This window comes from Aquila chrysaetos, chromosome 18, assembly GCF_900496995.4.
Source record: "Aquila chrysaetos chrysaetos chromosome 18, bAquChr1.4, whole genome shotgun sequence".
Taxonomy (NCBI): Eukaryota; Metazoa; Chordata; class Aves; order Accipitriformes; family Accipitridae; genus Aquila; species Aquila chrysaetos.
Window position 1 is genome coordinate 18,635,181 of NC_044021.1, and position 19,934 is coordinate 18,655,114.

A 19,934-nucleotide genomic window follows, 5' to 3' on the forward strand; every position below is an offset into this window, starting at 1 on the left:
GGACCCTACCCCTTCCCCACGCTCCGGGGAGTCGCGGCGCTCGCGCCCTCCAGCTCCTCGCACCGCGCCTGCGCGTGGGCCGCGTCCCCCCCCCCCATCCCACTCCCTTCCCCTACGGCGGCGGCCGGCGTCTCGCGCCGGCAGCAGCGGGCGGCACGCGGCTTCTCCCGCGGGCGGGGCCGCCGCTGCTGCATGGCGCTGCCCGCGTGAGGGAGGGAGGGAGGAGCCTGGCGGCCGCCCCGCCCCCTCCCCAGGTGATGCCAGTGGCCGGGGTGACGATGCCGGTGGCGAGGCGGCGGCGGCGACGACCACCGTTCCTGACGGAGAAGGCGGCGGCGATGGGGTCCGGGCGGGCCTCCTCGTCCGTCCCCGCCGTCGGCTCGCACCTCGGGGCAGCCCTGCCCTGCCCCTGAGCCGCGGGGAAGCGCCGGCGGCCGGCCACATCGCTCGGCTGCCCCCCCCCCCCCCCGCTTCCCCCAGCCTCGCCGCCATCTCCCCCTTCCGTCCTCGATGTCTCCCCCGCGGCGCGGAGGCCCCTTCGCCGCCTCCCCGCCCTCTCGCTCCTCGCCGCCGCAGCCCTCCCGCCCCGCGGTCCGGCGGCGAGAGGCGTCCGGCCTCCCGCTGGTCAGGCCGTCGCTGCCGCCCGTCCCCCCCGGCTGAGGAGCGGCGGAGGCCGCCGGACCCCCCCCCCCTCCCCTCCTCCGCCGCGATGAAGGTGGAAGCGGGAGACAACTCCATGATCAACCTGTCGGTGCAGCAAGTGCTGAGTCTGTGGGCGCACGGCACCGTCCTCCGCAACCTCACCGGTAACGGGGCGGCGGCGGGGCGTGGGCAGGCAGGGAGGAGGGTGGGCTGCCTCTGGCGCACGCGTGGGGGCGGCGGGGCGAGCTGCCGGCCGAGGGGGCTGGCGTGGGGAGAGTTGCGCGGGTATGGGTGTGCGCTGCTGGGGGGGGAGGTGGGCCAGTAGTGCCGTCGGTGTGGGAGCCGGGGGAAAAGCCGCTCCGTGACTGGAGAGCGAGCCCCCCCCCTCCCCGGTACACAATGGAGGGCGTGGGTGTGGGACCGGTGTGCGGGGCTGGGGGTGGTCTCCCTGCGTGTCACCCGTAGGGAGGGCTGGTGTTTGTGTTCCCGGGTCTGTGTGCACGCGTGTGTGCCTGTGGGTGTGCATACCCGCTCGTTCTGGGAGCATGGATATGATGCGTGCGTGTGTGCTTGGGGGGCTTGGGTGTGGGGCTGGTATGTCCGGGGGAACGAGGGGGATCTGTGTGTTACGTGTTGGGAGGACTGGTCTGCGTGCCCGGTATCTATCCAGTATGCCTGCAGGAGTAAAGGAGCTGAAGATGTCAATGTGTTCGCTCACTTTTATTTGTATGTGTGTAGTAAAAGGCTAACGGTACAGGGTATTTGAGCAAATTGACGGGTACCTGTGTGTGAGTAAAGGGTTGTAGAAAGCGTGCGTGAATGTATAAATACGTATGGAAGGCTGGAGTATGTTTGGGAGAGTGTTGGGGTTTTTTTTGTGGATATATGCTCATTGGCATACAAAAACCAAACAAAAAAACCCAGAGAAATGAATGTGAGAATCTGGGACTTCCCCACCACCCCCCTGAGTATACCCCTGGACAATGAGAGCTGTGGGAGTTAATGAGGTGGCAGATGTTTCCTGACAAAGCATCGGGGATCCTTAAAGACTGAGCTGTTCTGAAAAAATTCTGTGAACCAAAGTAGAGCCAGGTCTTCATCCTGTGTTTGGAGAGGGGAGCTTTAGCTAGCTTTGGCAAGAAATGGCTTTTTCTTCTGCTCCATCTCATGCTGAAAAATGAGTGTGGATTACCGTGAGACCCAAGGCATACAGTGGAGAGGTGTATCTTCTGACTTCCTGTCCTGTCCAGGTGTAAGGAAAAGCATAAGCTTCCAGCTCTGAATAAGCAGGGATTTGGTGCCAATAGCAGAGATGTTACTGAGTAAATGCTTTCTACTTGGTATAGGGGTATATTAGGTGGTGACAGATTAGTGGAAAATGTTGAATAAAGGGGATTTGTTTCAAATATTTATGAAAATATTCTAATATTTATGAAGGAGTATTATGCCATCTTCCCCCCCCCCATAGTAATGATTGATAGTTTTGATTATTTTTTAACATCTATTCAAGGTGGAAGGAGTATAATGAAAATAGAGGTGTAGCTGAAGTTGCAGCTGTAGCAAACAGAAAGCGGTCATCTTAGGCTTTATTATCTTTCTTGTTCTTTTAACTTCCAGGATACTTTTTAATGTAACAAAAAGGTTATACAAGTTGGGTTTTTTTATTTGATCTATGAACTTTTTCAGATGTGTGTCTGATGATTAAATTTTCCAGGTAGTAGTGTGGTGACACACTAATAAAACTCATTTTCTGAGTAGTTATTTTTGCATACTTCTTATAAAAATACATCTTGTACTCTTAAAGTAAAAAGTTCACAATGGGCTTAACTTGTCTTTGTGCCAGGCATCCTCTATAAAGCTTTTCTTATTAGAGCATTATGCAACATAGGCTTTTCTATGAAATTCAGTTCCGAGTGTTAAGTAAGCAAAATTGTTTCTTGGTGCTTTTGCAATATAACGAGGGGTTGCACAAGGTGTTTTTAATGTGGAATGGTTTTTCTTTTTAATTTAAAGAATATGAAAAATAATTAGCTATCCGTTGTAGTATTGCTGGAGAATATGTCAGTGTCAGTTGTAGTTGCACTATGGTTTCTGAATTGGTGCTTAAATGCAGGTTGTCCTTATAGCCATAACCTGTTGTGCTGAATGTTCTTACGGACAGTCAACAGTTAATAACTTTCACTGGATTTAAAATCTTCTATATAAGATACACTGTTACTGATTATATCTTAAGAAATTTTTTAATATAATAATTTATATTAACAAATAGCTGTTATTAAACTTACATAAACCCTTCCTAAAATATTTACCAAAGTAAACTTTGTTCAAAACAAGAAATTCTGGTTTTTCCCTGCGAAGAAAATAGGTATGTGAATGACTAAATTAATTCCCTTTGGCACCTCTGTAAAGTATGAGGAGAAACAGAGTACTGAGAAAAGAAATTCATAAATATACGGTGTTCCATGAATGTTCTTTAAGACTGCTTTGTGTTTACTTTTGGACTTAAAGTTGTGGTCTGGACTTGGCTTTTAAGTTGCAGAAGTAAATATTTATCTTCTTTAGATAAACAATGTTGATTGTGTTTGCACAAGGTTATAAAATTTGATCAGCATCCTTCTTAAAAATATATTAATTTCCCAAAATTTTCAACAGGGACCTGATATAAGCTCCAGCCTAAACCAGGAATGCTTCAAACTTTAGTGGTTTAAATTGGGTGGTTTTTCGCCCCTTAATGGGAAGCTGAACCATTATTTTTATACCATATATCTGATTCAAGTTCAACATAAAAAAAGAAATCCTTTTTTTCATATGTGGCCCAAAATACCCAGGAGACCACAGAGCATTTCATTCCTGCCACATGCACATCACACCCTGCGATAGCCAAAGCTGCAAGTGCTGTTCTTTGTACCTGAACCTAGGCCCACCAACACGATATACGTTGCTGCATATCTTCCTGCCTCCACTTTGGAGGTGAAGGTAAGGCTCTAGTAACCATGGGAGAGGTGGCTTTTACCTCACCCCATTTTACCTCCTCCAGTAAATCCCAAGAACAGCCCCCCTTTATGTGAACTGGTTGTGTTCTAGAGTTAGTGGTAGATCTGGGTTTACTAGAACAAGACAATAGCTGAATCTGAACTGAAAAAACCATCCCTGTTTGAGTGCCCATGAAAATAAATTATTTGTTTAAAGGCTACTTCCACAATAAAGAACAGCAATGTTTCTACTCTTCCTGTAACCAATGTAGATGTTTTGTTTACGTCAAGTTATTGCATGTTCCAAAGGTGTAAGCCTGGGGTCTGAGCGGGTTTTATATTAGCCTCTGAGGAGATGGGGGGAGAATGTTGTATGGAAAACAAACAAACAAAAAAGCTTGTGTTTTACTGTATGACTTCTAAAGTGAAACTCATCATCTTCCTTCCCACACCCCAGTGTCCTAAGGTAATGAGCTCAAGACTCCACCAACAGTTTTTATAGACTTTGAAATAAAAGTCTATAATTTTAAAGTGCTGGACAGTAATAACTCCTGAATTTGTTGAAAGTGAACATTTATAAGACATTATGGGTGTTGCATAGAAGATGTTCCTTGTCTGTTATATTTTTTTTTTTTTTCCGAAGCTCCATCCTGTACTTATTTGTCCCCAGTCCTGTAAGCTGAGAGGACTAGTCTGTAATTTATGATTTAAATGCTCTTCAGCAAGTACTCCTCTTCCACTTAATGCAGCAAAAACATTAGCATCTCCAAACAACAATTTGACTGTGTAGTCCTGTTAACTTTGAAAGTACCAGTTAATATGATAATTAAGGAAAGGTCCCAGTGATGAAGAAAATACTGTGACATGTAAAGAGCTGAGTTACATTTGTGGGTATAATATGGTATCATTGCTTCATCTGAGTGCTTTGAGTTTATAAGTCTACAGGAATATAACATTATACAGTTTCTTAATTCAAATTTCAACAGGTGCTACCTTGTTGACTTAAATTTGTATCTTTGTATCTATTTTCACAGCACAGATACTTATTGCATGACAACTCTGTAGCTAAAAGTGGTAGGCTGGGTACCTAGATCAGAATCTCATGGGAGCTACTTTATTTTGGAATAATCAGTCTTGACTTATGAAATGTTATAGGGCGATCATTATTCATCTGTCAAAACAACCTAAGGACTAGAGAAAAAGAAAAATGCTGAAGATGAAGGACTAAGGAGGTACTCCATGTTTACTGAAGCTGAGTGGCAGTAGGACAGCACGTTCATACATAGACAATATTTGAAAATGTTATCATTTATATACTTTATGTGTTGACTTTGCATTTTTTATTTGCCCAAGATGAAGCTGTTGATGGAGTGCAACTTCAAGTTTTGATAAGATGGAAGTGATATGAATGTTGTTCTAAACTGTAGCATGCCTTAAAAACTTTTTCTAATCCTTAAGGTTGTGTATGCTGACACTCATATATGTACAATGTGTATATATAGTACCTAAGCGTAACGTATGTATGGTATATATAAATACCTAAATTAACAAAGAATTACTCTAAAACTGGAGTGATAGGGCATGAATTACAAGTTAATTGAGCCTTGCAACTTTTGTGGTAGAAAAAATCCCCACCCAGGTCAAAGTAGTGAAAAGGAACATAAACTAAAAACAAGATTTAAGGTAGTGGTTAAGTGCTAAGAATTTTAAATAAACCTGAAAAATGGATTTCATTTGTCCTTATTAGAAAAGCTATGGAATCTATGCAATAGATTGGTTGTCACTCAGCTTGTAAGCTAGTAGGTACTGGTTCTTTCCTAGTTCCCTGTATTTCTTTGGCAGCTGTGGAGTTTTGATACAAATAAGTTGTGTTTTGGCTACTTAAAGTAATTTGGATACACTGAAAGTAAGCTCTGAAACTTTCTTAGGGTCAAGCAAAGGAAGTTGGGAGGGTTTTTTTTAAATTTTATTCCATGTCTCTTTAGGATAGCTCTGTGAGGGCATGACTAAATAAACTGAGGCTAGGCTAGTATTTGGAGCTCCCTGCCAGATAAAGCTAAGTCATTATTACTATACCAGCAAAGTATTCCGTATGTGCAGCTCATATCATCAAAAGAGCAAGCTAATTAGTGTAGCTACACAAAGACCATGTGCTTTTTTTTAATCAAGGCAGGAACAATAATCATGTAGGTAAGTTTATACCTCTTGAAGTATCAGTCAGTATATAGGACATAAATAGCCATACCAGTATGTTCTTAAGACACTTCAGCCTCACTTCTTCTTCCTTATAGGTATTGCAAATCTTTCAACTACTCAGTTATTTTTGAACAAGCAAAGCCTTGACCATTTGTGTTCAGAGGTCCACATTCTCTTTCTCTGTTTTCTAGTGGTACCTCACAGTGTTGTCCCCAACCCATCCTTTGCTTCCTTCAGTCTTACTCTAGCACACTTTCTTCTCAGAGTCATCTCTCATCATGATTCTGGAGTTAGATGATGCTGAATTTTACAGAACCTTGAACTGTTCCTCTCAAATACCTGTGCATAAAGTTCCCTGCCCTCAACCTGTCAGGATAAGAATAATTACATTGTCCTCTAGGTTTATGGAGCTTGAAGCCTCCTTTAGTTTGCTTAGAAGATTGGCTGTCCTCCTTATCTTGTTCATCTATGTTAAACAGTTTACTCAGGTGTCTTCATCACTGGCCCAATTAATGGGCAGAAGTAAATAAGTGTGTTGAACTACCAGGCATAAAAAGAATAAATAAATGAGGGTAAGAAAGGATGACTTCCTGCCTTTCCTAGGGAAAGTGCTCAAAAGTGATTTGTCCTGTTTCAGCTTCTAGGACTGAGCTGACATTTTAATGAAGTGAGGTGGTGGTTTAACAGTGGATGATACCTATTCAGGCAGATAAAGAAAATCCTTGGATTTGGAAGAATTGCTAATAAATATGTAGTCTCTTACTAAATGTGTAGTCTGTAGCTAAAGAACAGGAAACACTTATGTGAAATAGTCAATTGATACAATTCTCTGATTTACAGATCTTTCAGGTTTTTTAACAGCTACTTTAACATGACAAAGATGACTGTGATAAAAGGTTCATAGATTATGATTATAAATGGCTCTGATTTTGTATGTTGTGTAAGTTTTCTGGAAGATATCTTGCTGTGTTCCACTAAGTGCCTTGCTAGAAAAGCCAACTTTGCAAGAGAAAGGTATGATCTAAATCAAAGATTAAAAAGCTTTGTGTGATCAAGTTCTCAATTACTTTAATATCAGATTTTGAAATGCTACAGTCTCATAACGACTAGGTAAGCTATCATCCCAGAATATTTGAGCAGTGTGATTATTCCTTCTTCTTTGTTTTGTATCAGGATACAACAATATAAATTATTGTATATTCATTGCTAATCACAACCATTCAAAAGAAAAAAAAAAAAAAAAAAAAGAAAAGCCCAATAATGAATCTCTAGGAAATCAGAGGTATCTTGGTACTGAGGGGAGATACTAGAATAGTTCCAACCACAAGAAAAAGTGGCAGAGTTGTACTTTGTTCCCTGTTTAGGGAGACTTTTTCTCTTCCTTACCTTTTAAAAGTTCAGTTCTTGTTGCAGGAGGTGAGAATCTTTAGCAAGAATGTGTGTGAGGGGAGAGGAAGGACAAAAAAAACCAACCTTCTAGTCTCTCTGCTCATGGTAACTTGGTAAAGAAAAGCTTTTCAGCTACTTTTATTTAACAAATTTAGGTATTTAAGTTGGTGGAGAGTGGATAATCTAGGGCATATGTACTTGATGGAGTTGCCCAAATAAAAAGCAACTCCAAGTAGAAGATGATCTACAAGTATTTTGCCTACTTACAGGATAAAGACAGTTAACTCCACTGCTTGCTCTGTCCCTCACCCTGCTGCCTGCCTTCTGCAAATAGGTGTATCACAGGCCAATGTCCTTAACCCTTCTTTTCACACCTGTCACTTCCCCCTTCTGTCTCCTTCCCAAATGAACAAAGTTTTGGTCCTTCTTCCCTCTTATCTTCAGCTGGACATGAAGGTGTTCCCTCCCTCCACCCTGTTCCCCTCCAACTCTTCTGAAGTGAACACCTACAAGTTTTAACATGTACAGTCAGTTTGGCAAAATTATAAGCTATTATGGATAATTTATAATAAGAATGTACTGGGTTATTGCAGGCATGTGTAACACTACCTGTATTTCTTCCATCACTGACTTTACAATGCTATTGACTTGGAAACCTAAGCCTCTGTGAAGTGATGGTTTATAACTGTTTTCTTTAAATGCTACAGCTGCATTTGTGTGGAACAAGGAATATTTCTGGATGTTCTCTAATTTCCTTTTGAATGCACTCAATATGTGTGTTGCTTTTAAGGAGTAGGAGAAAAAAGTGTGTACCAAAGAACTCAAGTTTATATTCCTTTATCCAACATTTGGGGCTTGTTCTAGTCTCATGTCTCCTGTCCTAAATATAAAGTGAGAGGTGATGCTAATTTTCCTTGAGCCTCATTTGGAATGTAAATAAAACCCAAGATAGTTGCTCACTATGCAACTATTTTGTTGCGTAAGGGTTTGTAAATATTTTTGGTTTCTTAGTTACAGGGGAGTAGTTAGCCTTCCCATAATCTTTCCATTTGTTCTAAAAATACAGTCATCCTAATAAGTCTTTCCTAACACTGGAAATCAATTGCCTTTTCTACCTGGTGAGGGTTGACAGTGACCACAAATACTGATTTACTAAAAGGTGATGCAGTACCTAGCAAACTCTGTGGAAGTTACAGGGAATGATGGTGCCTAACAGAGTCAGATTCCAACAGGCTTTCCTGGTCCGGTTTCAAGCTTTTCAGCTGCAATGGCATTTTAGGAGAGAATGACTTTCAGTGTCCTGGGACTGTCCCTCTACATTTGCAGAGAGACAATATTGAGAGCTTTGCTTCTCTTGCCCATAGCATATCTACGAATTGACCAGTCTCTTCAGAATAACTGGCTACTGAATAGGCTGCCATAATCACAGGTCCCCTCTTACCTGAAATAACTGAGTCTTCTGTTCTTGGGCTTCATGTTAAATGGGGACAAGTTTGTCTCATTCTGATGCAGTTTTATGAAATCAGTTGATACCTGTCTGAATTCAGTATCCACAACAGCACACCTTCCAGAAGTTTGTTTTTAGACTGTGGAAGAACTGATGGGATAATACTAATCAATACACCATTGGTGTAGTTATGGAGTGTTTGGCAGTCTTGGAAGCCTGTAGCTGTCATGTAACCTTACATAAGAACCAAGGGTTTCCTTCAACTGCAGATTTGAAATATGTATTCTCAGAGTCCGTCACTGGGGTATCAGGTGATCTTTACTCTAGTAAAATTGCAAGAAGCCCTTGCTTTCTCTTGGTAGTTGATGTTTCATCTCTTGCATACATCTTAGTCAAGAGAAAGGAAAGTTTGGGTCAAGAACATTCTCAGCACTATGTCCTGATGATCCAGGCCTCTCTTTTACTGAATATTTTGCATATCACTATAATCTGAGTGGTATGAAAATTGTGTGACAAACTTAATTGCAGGAAAGGGTGCTGTGTCCAGAAAATAAGTAGCATCTCCATTACAGTATTTACTGGCAAACAAGGCAAAACATCTTCTTCTGTGTAAGAACGAGTTATCTTTTGAAATAGTGCGTTCAGTGTCACTTTCACCTGCTAGCAGTTTAGTTTCATGCTTCTCTGAATAATATGGGAGATGGGCTCAACCATGTTACTGTGGAGAACTAAAATGGCAGATCTAAGATAAGCACATACTATCTTCTAGGATTGAAGGTCTTCAGAGATTAACATCTGCAAGCAAGGAAATGCTTGCTCTTGCCTACTAGATACATTCTTAATTCCCATATTAGAGTTCTTTTGTCTAACTTTGTTTTTCATGGTTATTCATTGTGTTTTTTCACTGCCAGTGTTGCCAAAACAGTTTAGACTTGAGGACCTGGTCAGTCTATTGCTGAACTATAGTCTGCACAGTCCATACCTCTAAAATTTATTAAGTATCTGCTAACAGTCTACTTGGTGCTCAAGGAAATGATCCCCCATGGGACAGGAGCTTGGTTGTTATAATTTTGATAGAATAGTGTTTTGAGCTGCTAGGAATCTGGTTTTGTGACCACTTTCAATGAAAGGGTCTTCCCTGGTAGGTCTTCTGATGTAGAAGAACGAAAGTGTTCCTTCCTGACAGGGTTTTCCTGCCCGAAGTTGTATGTGATTTACAGTTGCAGGAAAGTAAACTTTTTTTTTCCCCATCTCGTAAGGCTTATTTCCCTATGGTCAAACTGTAGGTCTAGCAGGGCTGCTGGGTTCTATATTGATAGATCCTTTGGCTAAACTCCTTGTTTATTTGCTTCCACTAGAAAAAAAACAGTGGGAACACCCAACCTGTGCTAGTAACAGACAAAGCCTGTTAGGACTGCAGGAGAGGTTCCCCACCCAAATTATCCATGGCCATGGGAGATTAGATCAGCAATCAGTCAATCTTTCTTAATGTTAGTGGGGGGGGTTGTCAGGTATTTGTAGAGTGACTACTTGGCACTCTTGCCACTGTTCCGTCACAGTAGCTTCTGAGAACGAGAAGTTTAGTGGAAAAGTACAGTGGTCATTATCCTTTTGCAAAGATTTTTGAGGCCCAGCTTGGGGCAAGGTGTAAAGGGATGGAGGATCTGAGGAGAGCTGCTTGGAGCCATCCTCAATATATGTGTGCATATATCCAAGCACTCAGAAAAGTTACACCTTGAGCTACAGCTGAAGTATTAATTGAATGTAGATTAACCACCCACCTTCCTTGCTGCTCTCTTAAGAGAGCCTTTTGGTGACCGTAATTTAGAGGAGTTGTAAGTCCTGTGACATAGTTTCGCCTTTTATGCCTGTGTGAAAGGGGAAGGGTTGAGTCTACTCTCAAAGTACTGCTAAATGAAAAAGCTTAAACTCTGTATTTGTGCTATGGATATACATACTATATTGACATTGAACTCAATGGACACTGGTTATTGTGTAGCAACCATTCTTTCTCAGAATCTTTTCACAAGGTGTTTTGAGCTGCTAAGTATTTTTTAAGTTAGCTAATTGGGTCATATTTCTGCTCAAATGACTGACGTGTGTCAAGCTACAATAATACAGGCTCACCACAAACAATAAGTATCCTGCTGTTGTAAGGAAGCTGTGTTGTTCTTTTGAGGGGGAAGTGCAGCAAAAACTCTGAACTGATGACAGTTTCATGAGATTATGTCAATTGGGAAAATGTGCCCCAATTTGCTGAATTCTGTGATGATATATACCAACTGTAGTTGATGTAAAAAAAAATAAAATTCTCTTTTGCATTTCCCTACCCTTTTGAGTTATAGTAAATGTTTTTAGAAAATTACCACCAAGTGAGAAAGGTTCTTTAATTCTTATGTAGCTTCATTGATGGTTTCTGCTCTCTTCTTTGAAGGTAATGATCACGTCTTCCATTCTTTAGAGAAATGTTTGTACTCCACACATTCTCATGATCTCTTGTCCTTGCTTAGTAATTTAAATAATAGTGTCTACATGTCTCTATGAAGTTTTGTGCTAAGCAATTAGAAGGAAGGGGTTAGATGTGTTAAAATTTCTTGTTAAAATTGTAGTGTTTTTATTTGTGCCTTTGAAGCTAATTCGATGGAACATTCTGTTACAGCTCCTGGGTAGATAAACTGAAGTCTTTAATCTCAGTTTTCCTATTTGATGTTACCTGATGCTGTCTCTTCTTTAAAAAAAACAAAAACAAACAAAACAAAACAAACAAAAACAAAAAAAACACCAAAAAAACCCAAAACAATTCTTGACTTTTTCCTGTTTCAGTGTTTGTTTCAGTGAATATTTCATTCTGAAGGAGTAGTTACAATACCTAGTAAGATACTGCAATTAACGTTGTTTAAAGAAGCCATTAAAAGAATGACGGACTTCTTGTAATAATACATGTGAATTAAGAATTGTGCCAGAATGCTTTTTATAATTTTTTTGATCATAAGAGTTATTCCTTTATGATACACTGCTAAAAGGGGGAGAGTGTCTTGAGCACATGCTGATGTTGTCACATTGATTCCTTTTAAGATGGAAATCAGTATTGCTTTTCTCTTACTGTTGATTGTATGCAATGTTTTGAAGTCTCTTACTTGTTCTTGTCTCAGAAATATTAACCCTTTATTTGACTGCTTTCTTTCAGAAATGTGGTACTGGGTTTTCCTCTGGGCTCTCTTCTCCTCTCTCTTTGTCCATGGTGCTGTGGGAGTATTAATGTTTGTGATGCTGCAGAGGCATAGGCAGGGGAGGCTGATCTCTGTCATTGTGGTCAGCATTGGATTTCTGGGTTCTATAACTGGAGCAATGATAACCAGTAAGTCTGTCTTTTGTTTTGTTTTTTTTCTTTCTTATTTTACATTTAACTTCTAAAAAGGAAAAACCTTTTTCTTAGTGATTTGTTAATTGTTTGTTAAGGATTTTCCCGTAGTTGTATAGCTATCCTAATGATAATGACAGCTGAGTTGCTCTCCTATTATGTAAAGATAAAACTACTATAAATTGTCTGAAGAGTGCAGAAATCATTGTACTCTCTCTTTTTGGAAATGTTGGGTACCAAGCTATTCAAAAGGTGTATACTCAGCAGGTAGTATCTTTTGGCGATCAGGAAGAGCTGTCCTGTCCTACCATACTTGTTGCGGATTTTTTTATTAAAGTCTTCTGATCAAGATCACCTCTTAGTACCCTTAAAGCCACGAGGATGTTTTTGGAAATGAGGTCCTGATTCCATTGGTTGCAAGGCTGAATTCCTGCTCGTTTCCCTGGGCCTGCTGCAGGTTTTTAAATTGCAACTGGATAGGATGTTGCTCTTTTAAAAGAAATAAAGGTGCAATGTAGGTAGTGGTTTACAGCTAAGAAAATTCATTTGTTCAGAGAAGTTATACTTGGCTCATGGATTTCAATGAACTTTCCAGTCTTGGCTTGGCCATAAGGTTACTTTCTACTTTATTTGGGGTAGGGAGGAAGGCCATTAGACTTCTACCACCACTGCCCGCCCCCCCCCCCCCCCCCCCCCCCCAAAAAAAAATATAAAAATTAAGCTGTGCTGTTGTTCTAGGCAAAGTGCTCTTTGGCGAGGGCATCTGTTACGGAGTTTCTTATGGTATTAGTCTAATGCCTACCACTCAAGGTACATTTTTAGACACTTTTTTATTCCTTGACATTGTATCCACAGATAAGATGCTAACCATTTCTCTGTTAAAGCAGCATGCTGAAAGGTTTGCAGAGCTATAGTTGAAACCTATACTTGTCATGAAAACATGGCAGAAAGCAGGAGTATTTTATAACACTTCTGCACTTTACTACATACCTGTCCATACATGGTACAAGTGATGTTGCCAAGAACATTTTGAGGAAATGCTGCTTAGCTGTTTTCATCTAGAGTTAGTGGTATCAGATACTGTTTTTCCATCTTTCCTAAGAAATTGTTATCTGTGTCAATACTGAAATATATGCCATAAGACCAGTAGGACACTTTATTCAGTCTTTGGCTTTATCATATCCAGCTATGTTTATCTAACTTTTAAATAGACTACAGTAGCTTTCCCAAGCAAATAAGAGCATGGTGAATTTTCTGTTTGGCAGGGGGTGTGGGGCAATAGTGAATATTATTCAGGAATTATACAGGAAAGAAGCTTGTGCTTTGTTGTCTGAAATAATGCCAATCAGCAGTTCTCAACATTAAAATCAATGGATTGAATGGGGCCTATGTTAACCTTAGTAGTAGTTTCTGCCCAAAGATCTTCAGTGTTGTTAAGATGGTCTAACTTGAAAGGCCTTTCTGCCTTTCATTCCCATTTTTCTGTGTACTAGCCAAATTATCAGAATAGTGGTATCACTTCAGCTTTGGACACATTCATGGTTGATTTGTGACAGATTTTCTTATTGCTGCTGAAAGTATTTCTTGCCTGTTGGTTTTCAAGATTAAATAAAAATGCAAATTTCATGAAAATTTTCGTTAAGACTTTCCTCAAAAAGTTGTTTTAATTACTATATATATCTCAGCCTAGAATTTCTATTATTTAACCCAGTATAATTCAGTATAACTCCCCCTTTTTTTTTTCCCTAAAGTGAGGTGGAACCAGTTTGAGTGCCTTACATTACATGTTGTGCTGATTTTTGTCCTATGATTAAAGTGGCAGTGGCCCTGTTACAAGGTCAATTGTGCACGAGCATTTCTGAAGAACTGAAGATAGGAAATGTGATGCTGGAATATCCAAGCAGAGTCTTTTATAGTATTCTGTGGTGGGGAAGTTTCAGGTTCAGTGTTTCTCAAATGAAAGTACTCTGTGTCTTTTATCTAAGCATAAAAAGAGGAGCAACACAGTTGTATTTTTGGCATCCAGTTTTGCAGGTCAAAACATTTAATAAGTAAGTGGCACTGTTCATGTGCAAATTCACCCGAGAATTTCTCCGGCCTTAGACTGTAGACTTGTTACACTGCTCCCAAAGGTTTTGCACAGAGCATTGCAAAGTGGTTAGCCAAATACTTTTACTTCCAGGTATTTTTGTTTCTGGATGCACTGGGCTGTTTCATACTGAAAGAAACTCTGTGGGGAGCTTCTGAAGACAAATTATGGTGATAAAATATTAAAGAGGATTTTTAATAGCAATTGTGCTGCAAACTGGGATGCAAGTTGAAGTATTTTGTTGTTTGGATATGCCTGGACCAGGGCTTAAGTAATTGAACTAGCAAACTGACTTCCATTTCCATTTTGTATTTCCAGTCCTCTGCATCATTTGTGTAGATGAATGAATGCAGTATAGAATATTAAATAATGCAAGCTTAATTTTGCTTAGTTAGATCTTTCAAACTTTCTGGCCTTCTGTAATCTTTTTACCAGCATGCAGAAAAGGAGGAAACCCCTCAGTTTCAAGGCTTTGAAAAATCATGGAACTTAACAGTTATTAAAAAAAGGTATTAAAAAATTATTAAATAGCCGTGGATAATGTCCAAAAAAAACCCCAAACCAACCAAGAACAGATAAATGTCAGGCAGTTTGAGGCAAGGTTTTTAGCTGTATTTCATCCAGAAGGATCTATTCTTCCTCCTCTCCCCCAGCACACTCCTTTTTGGTGACATATCCTCATTCCTCTCATTGGCAGCCTATCGTAGTATACTTTAGCTCTATACCAATTGTGCTGGGTTATACGTTACAGGTTGTATTGTACACTGTTATTTGATGAGTACAAATACGTAATTATCAAACTACAAATTTTTTTATTATTGATATTTTTCAGAATATCTCAGTGTTTTCTCAAGCAACCAAAAATTTCTGTTATTGATTAACTAATAGCATCAAATTCTGGTATCCCAATTTGGCTGATTTGAATTCACTTTGAGAGTTCAATCACCAAAATAATTTTAATGTCAGTACTGGGCTCAGTCTAAAGGATCTTGCTCAGTTTTTGACAGCAGATAGTCAAGGAACAAATGGAAAAGCTTATGCAAGGTAGCTGAGTGAAATACCATAAGGCTAGCCTTCTGGCGAGATATTCCTGACAAAATACACTTTACAGAATATGTTTTTTAAAAAACAGCAATTAAAAAAACAACCCACAAAAACTAAAAAACCACCAAAATTTACTCAACTAACAGTCTGATTAATTGTGTTTGCAAATGCTGTTATGGCCAGAATTACTAGTGAATTCTACTCTTCCTAAAATTTTTGTAAAAATGAGGTGTTACTTTTCTTAAGATGTCAGATGATTCAGATACACATTGTACTTTCAGAAAAATCTGTTGGGACTTAATGTATTTCCATGTCACTAATGGGTTTTTGATCACTTTGGCAGACTATTCCTTTTAGTGACTGTGCAAAACCAAGAAAATTCCAATATTTTTTTTTTTAACTCTTTCCTATTACTTAAAAAACACTGTGGTGGCTTTTCAGTTTTCTTTGAGCCTGAAAAAGCCTCTGTGATCCCTGAAAGCATTTATTACGATTAGATAGCATCTGAGATCATACATAGTGAAGGTCTATCACTAAATTTTGGGTTTTGGTCTTCAGGAAAAATTCATTCATTCTGAAATAAAGGACAATAAACTTAATGGTTGTTCTTAAGGCAAGGAAAGCAAGCACTCTATAGAAAATACTAGTTCAGAAAAACTGTTAAATAAAAGCTTCATTCTAGTTGAACCTTTGAGGTCTGTGTTGAGTAAATTTTTTACCTATGGACACAGCCATATACAGCCTATATTTCTTTTTTGAATGAACATTTTTGTATCCTTAAAAGGCTCAGAAGTTGGTTGAACAGAAAATGTTATTCATCATTAGCATGTTATTATTTTGATTGATACAAAGACTTATCTTTTTCTCAGGCATTTTCTCCAAGACATCACAGCTATAAGTTTGTTTGCTCTGTGACTTTTTTCACATTTTGTTTGAAGAAAAAATTCAGTATGTGAAAGACAGTTAGAAGGGAGTTAGTAGCACCTGTCTGTGTTTACAGTGCAGTATTTTTTTTCTGGTTTATCCTGGCCATTTGATGTTATACTTTAAACAGGAATTTGCACAAAACTGTAAAAGAAAAATGGTCTCTTAATTTTTAATGTGTTATAGCTCAAAATCTAATCATAATGATTAGAAACTTCCTCTCATACACACTTGTGGATAACAATGCAATACTTTGATCTTTTTCATGTTTTGCTTGATTTGCTAAACAATTGTTAATAATTTAGTAGTTTAAGTCAAAACTGAACTGACAGAATATGACAAGGTTATTCAACTGAAATATTAAATGAAGCTGGTAAATGTGTGCTTACGGTTGTTTTGTAGACACTAGCAGTTTTACTGTTCTTGCCTTCTCCCTGCCTATACAAGCACTATTAAACCACACTTCAGACACGGTCAATTTTTAGGGGATTTTTTTGCTACCTTTTTAAATTAGCAGAAGGCAAAAATGTAAAAAAATACTTTAAGATGTCTACAGGGAAACAGCAAGATTCAATTTTCTTAAATCAAACTGATGTTGGAAAAGTTAATCTGGTTCAGTTGGGAAAGGAAGGACTTGCATAACTACAAAAATACAAGTAAGGCTAATAATTCTGTAATGCCATGAAGTAATACAGTGTTTGGTAATGTTCTATAAATAGCTGATGCATAGACACAGTAAATAATTTGTCATATTTCAGCCTTGGCTTTTTCTGTGATTTGATCATTGTTTTTCTGTGATTTGATCATTGTTTTTCTGTGATTTGATCATTGTTTTTCTGTGATTTGATCATTGTTTTTCTTGTGATTCTTAGGTGCTGCAGTAGCTGGAATTTACAGAGTAGCAGGAAAGAATATGGCTCCCTTAGAAGCTCTTGTCTTTGGCGTTGGACAGACAGTACTGACATTAATTATCTCGTTTTCAAGAATTCTTGCAACGCTTTGAGACTTATGTAGGAGGGGGAAAAAATCAACTAGTTTAAAGAAATCTTTAATCTGAAGAGAAGCTTCCTGAAAGTGGATTCATCAGCTTACGAACTTGAATTCTAGTGCAAGAGAAAGGAAGCAATGTGGAACGTGCACTACAAATCTAGAGGTTCGGTCAAATGAACAGACTGTCCTCTAGTGTCTGAACTGTTGTACTTCTGCACTGCGCCTTATGTGCCTCAGTCATAGGCAAGGTGCAATCCATGTGTGCGAAGTTGAGATAAAGCACCTTGAATAGCTGCCAGTCAGGTTAATGCTTGGTGATGGGATCATTGTTCTTAACAGTGTTGTAATAAAATAAAGGGACGCTTCTGACAATTGCTGTATGTGCCAAACTTGGAGTTTAAATCTTAACTGTTGGCTCGGTAAGCTTTGAAATTGTAATTATAGAAGAACGCTGTGAACATACACTCCACTTGAATTCGGGTAAAATAGCAAGATAACTGACTTTTGAGCAGAATCTCTTTGAATGCTGAATATTTTTATTCAGCATTCAAAACAACTGTTAGGTCTGTTTCAAAGTGTAGGTGAATTTTGATGGGGTTTAAGAACCACAGCTTTAGCCACCCTGGTGTAATTAGCACTATGCGTAGAATGGCTCATGGCAGTTTTCTGAAGCTCAACACATGGTTTTAGATTGTCAGAAATCTTTATGGTTTTAGATTGTCAGAAATCAATAGCTTAGGGTGACTGTATGAGGGTTACTGAGTACAATCTGTTGGGTATGCACAAACAAATCTTAAATTGATGCTTTCCTTAAAATTATTTTGTCTTAAACATACAGATGGTTACCAGCCCTTCTGAAAGCCCCAGAAAGGCTACTTGTTGCAAATAAGCTCCCTATATTTATTTAAGCACTGATAGGAGTCTTAAACCTACATGTATTCTTTAAAGAACACACAAATATAACAAACTTCAAGAGAATACACCTATGAGGAAAATGGATAAAAAAATGATATACTAGTTTTCTACTGAACAAAAATGTTAATTCTAATAAAATAGTTACTATACTCCAAAAGTTTGGAAGTGGGGCAGCGCTAATGTATTTACTACCTTGTTTCTAAACACTTTGTATCTTTGGAAAGATTTAAGAAACCAGGAACTTTCAAATACTTAGCTTTCAGTAGCGTTTGTGCTTGTCTAGTTTAAAAGGGACAGTAGTGTTGTGCATGTGAAATGTCTTAAATGTGAATGTTTTGGAGTGAATAGAAATTTTAAGTCTAATTACTAATTCTTTATGAAATGCGAAATTTAAAGGGCACAAAGTTCTGTGTGAGGAATAAGGAATCTTTTACATCTTTCCTCAACTGAATGCGTTTCAGCAGTCAGCTTTTAATGCTGACAGGAAGAGTAAATTGCTCAAAGGTTTTGCAGTTAAGAAGTCATAAAGACTTTCAGGACTGTGGAAACCACCAGCACCTACTGCACAGCTAAAAATATGGTTAAAATATAACCTAGAATCCAGTCATATTGCTTAGTGCTTCAAAATATTATAATGAATTAACCTTGTCTGCCTTTATTTTACTCCACAAACTTTTTTTTAAGTGCTAAGGATGCTAATATTACTTGTTTTCTTTAAAAGTATTTAAGTCTTGTTTGGAAAATGTACAAAGTTACAGGCTTTGCAGGGAACAAGGTAAAATACAGGTTTATAAACCTTTTCAGTGTTATGTTTTTGGCTTTGAATTGCTTTAAAATGTGACTGAGTACGTATATTCTCATTATTTTGAATGTCTTCAAAAACTTATTTATTTTTCATGGTTTGGGTTTTTTGTCTTTTGGCTTTTACTTTCTGATAATACTTTTTGGCATAACAATCATTGCACTTTAGTAGACAATGAAATTATTACATCTGTAAAAGGCAATTTAAACTTCTCCCCATTGTCTTAAATTATGAGAAAACTGGTTTCAGGTATTTAAATCAAATTGAATAATAAAGTAATTGAAGATATTTCTCCTAATGTGCCTTGTTACATATATTTTTAGGGGAGAGGATTTTAAAAAAAATTTACCATATCTTCATTCTTGTTCTATTTTTGCTATTTCGTTATTAATTTGGTTATTTGTTATAATGTCTTACTCAACAGACATTAAAACATTTCTGTTTGACAACCTGGAAATGCTTGTCTGGATCAAACCCAACTGTTTCATGAAGCACTGTATTCAGTAATTTAGATTCTCATGACTTTACCTCACACTGAAACTTCTTCCCAGTTTCCAAATTTCCTTGAGTATCTGAATTCTCATTTATGGTACGAGGCTATTATGCTACCACTGTTCAATGGCTTGCTGTCTTTCACTGAGTTAAACTATAACAGACTACTACTAACTTATGAAATGCATATACGAAACTTTTATTGATGAACTTCATTCTTCATTTTAATTGTCATGTCAATGAAATTGTTGTCATGGTAACTTTCCTCCTTTGACAAGGAGGCATCTTTGCAGATGTTAAGTTACCTTCCTCCAAATAATTTTCATTGCATAGATCATTATAATCACTTTTTAAAACTTTGTTAGGTGCTTAGTTGTCTCTGCTTTATATGGCATTATTGCCTGGCAAGGATGAATAGGCAGATAACGTAATGCCTAAGTGGCTTAACAGAGACAAAGTTATGTATTTGATAGAAAATTGTTTTTAACTATTTCTTGTGAGGAATATATGAGGACAGATAGTTTGTCTATGAAGTACTCGTTGATCATAACATGAACTTACTGTATAATAACTCCAGCAGTGAAAGGAAGTGTAAGTGGCCTTATGTCTGTGAATCTTTGAAATTTCATTCCACATCATTAGAAACAGCATTGTTAAACATAAGGTGCTCT

At 38.7% G+C, this 19,934-nt stretch overlaps 1 protein-coding gene across 1 annotated transcript; it reads left to right on the forward strand.

Moving 5' to 3' along the window:
• Window positions 1-224: 224 nt before the first annotated feature.
• TMEM170B (transmembrane protein 170B) lies at window positions 225-19,105 on the forward strand. Its single transcript, XM_030042133.2, has 3 exons — window positions 225-806; window positions 11,834-12,004; window positions 16,937-19,105. The coding sequence occupies exons 1-3, from the start codon at window positions 710-712 to the stop codon at window positions 17,065-17,067; spliced, it is 399 nt and encodes a 132-aa protein (XP_029897993.1). The 5' UTR covers window positions 225-709; the 3' UTR covers window positions 17,068-19,105.
• The last annotated feature ends 829 nt before the right edge of the window (window positions 19,106-19,934 follow it).

Excerpts from the sequence above, each read along its gene's own strand:
- TMEM170B (XM_030042133.2), top strand. The coding sequence starts at position 710 with ATGAAGGTGGAAGCGGGAGACAACTCCATGATCAACCTGTCGGTGCAG. Across the intron at positions 807-11,833 it reads CGTCCTCCGCAACCTCACCG|AAATGTGGTACTGGGTTTTC; the intron begins GTAACGGGGCGG and ends GCTTTCTTTCAG. Across the intron at positions 12,005-16,936 it reads AACTGGAGCAATGATAACCA|GTGCTGCAGTAGCTGGAATT; the intron begins GTAAGTCTGTCT and ends TGTGATTCTTAG.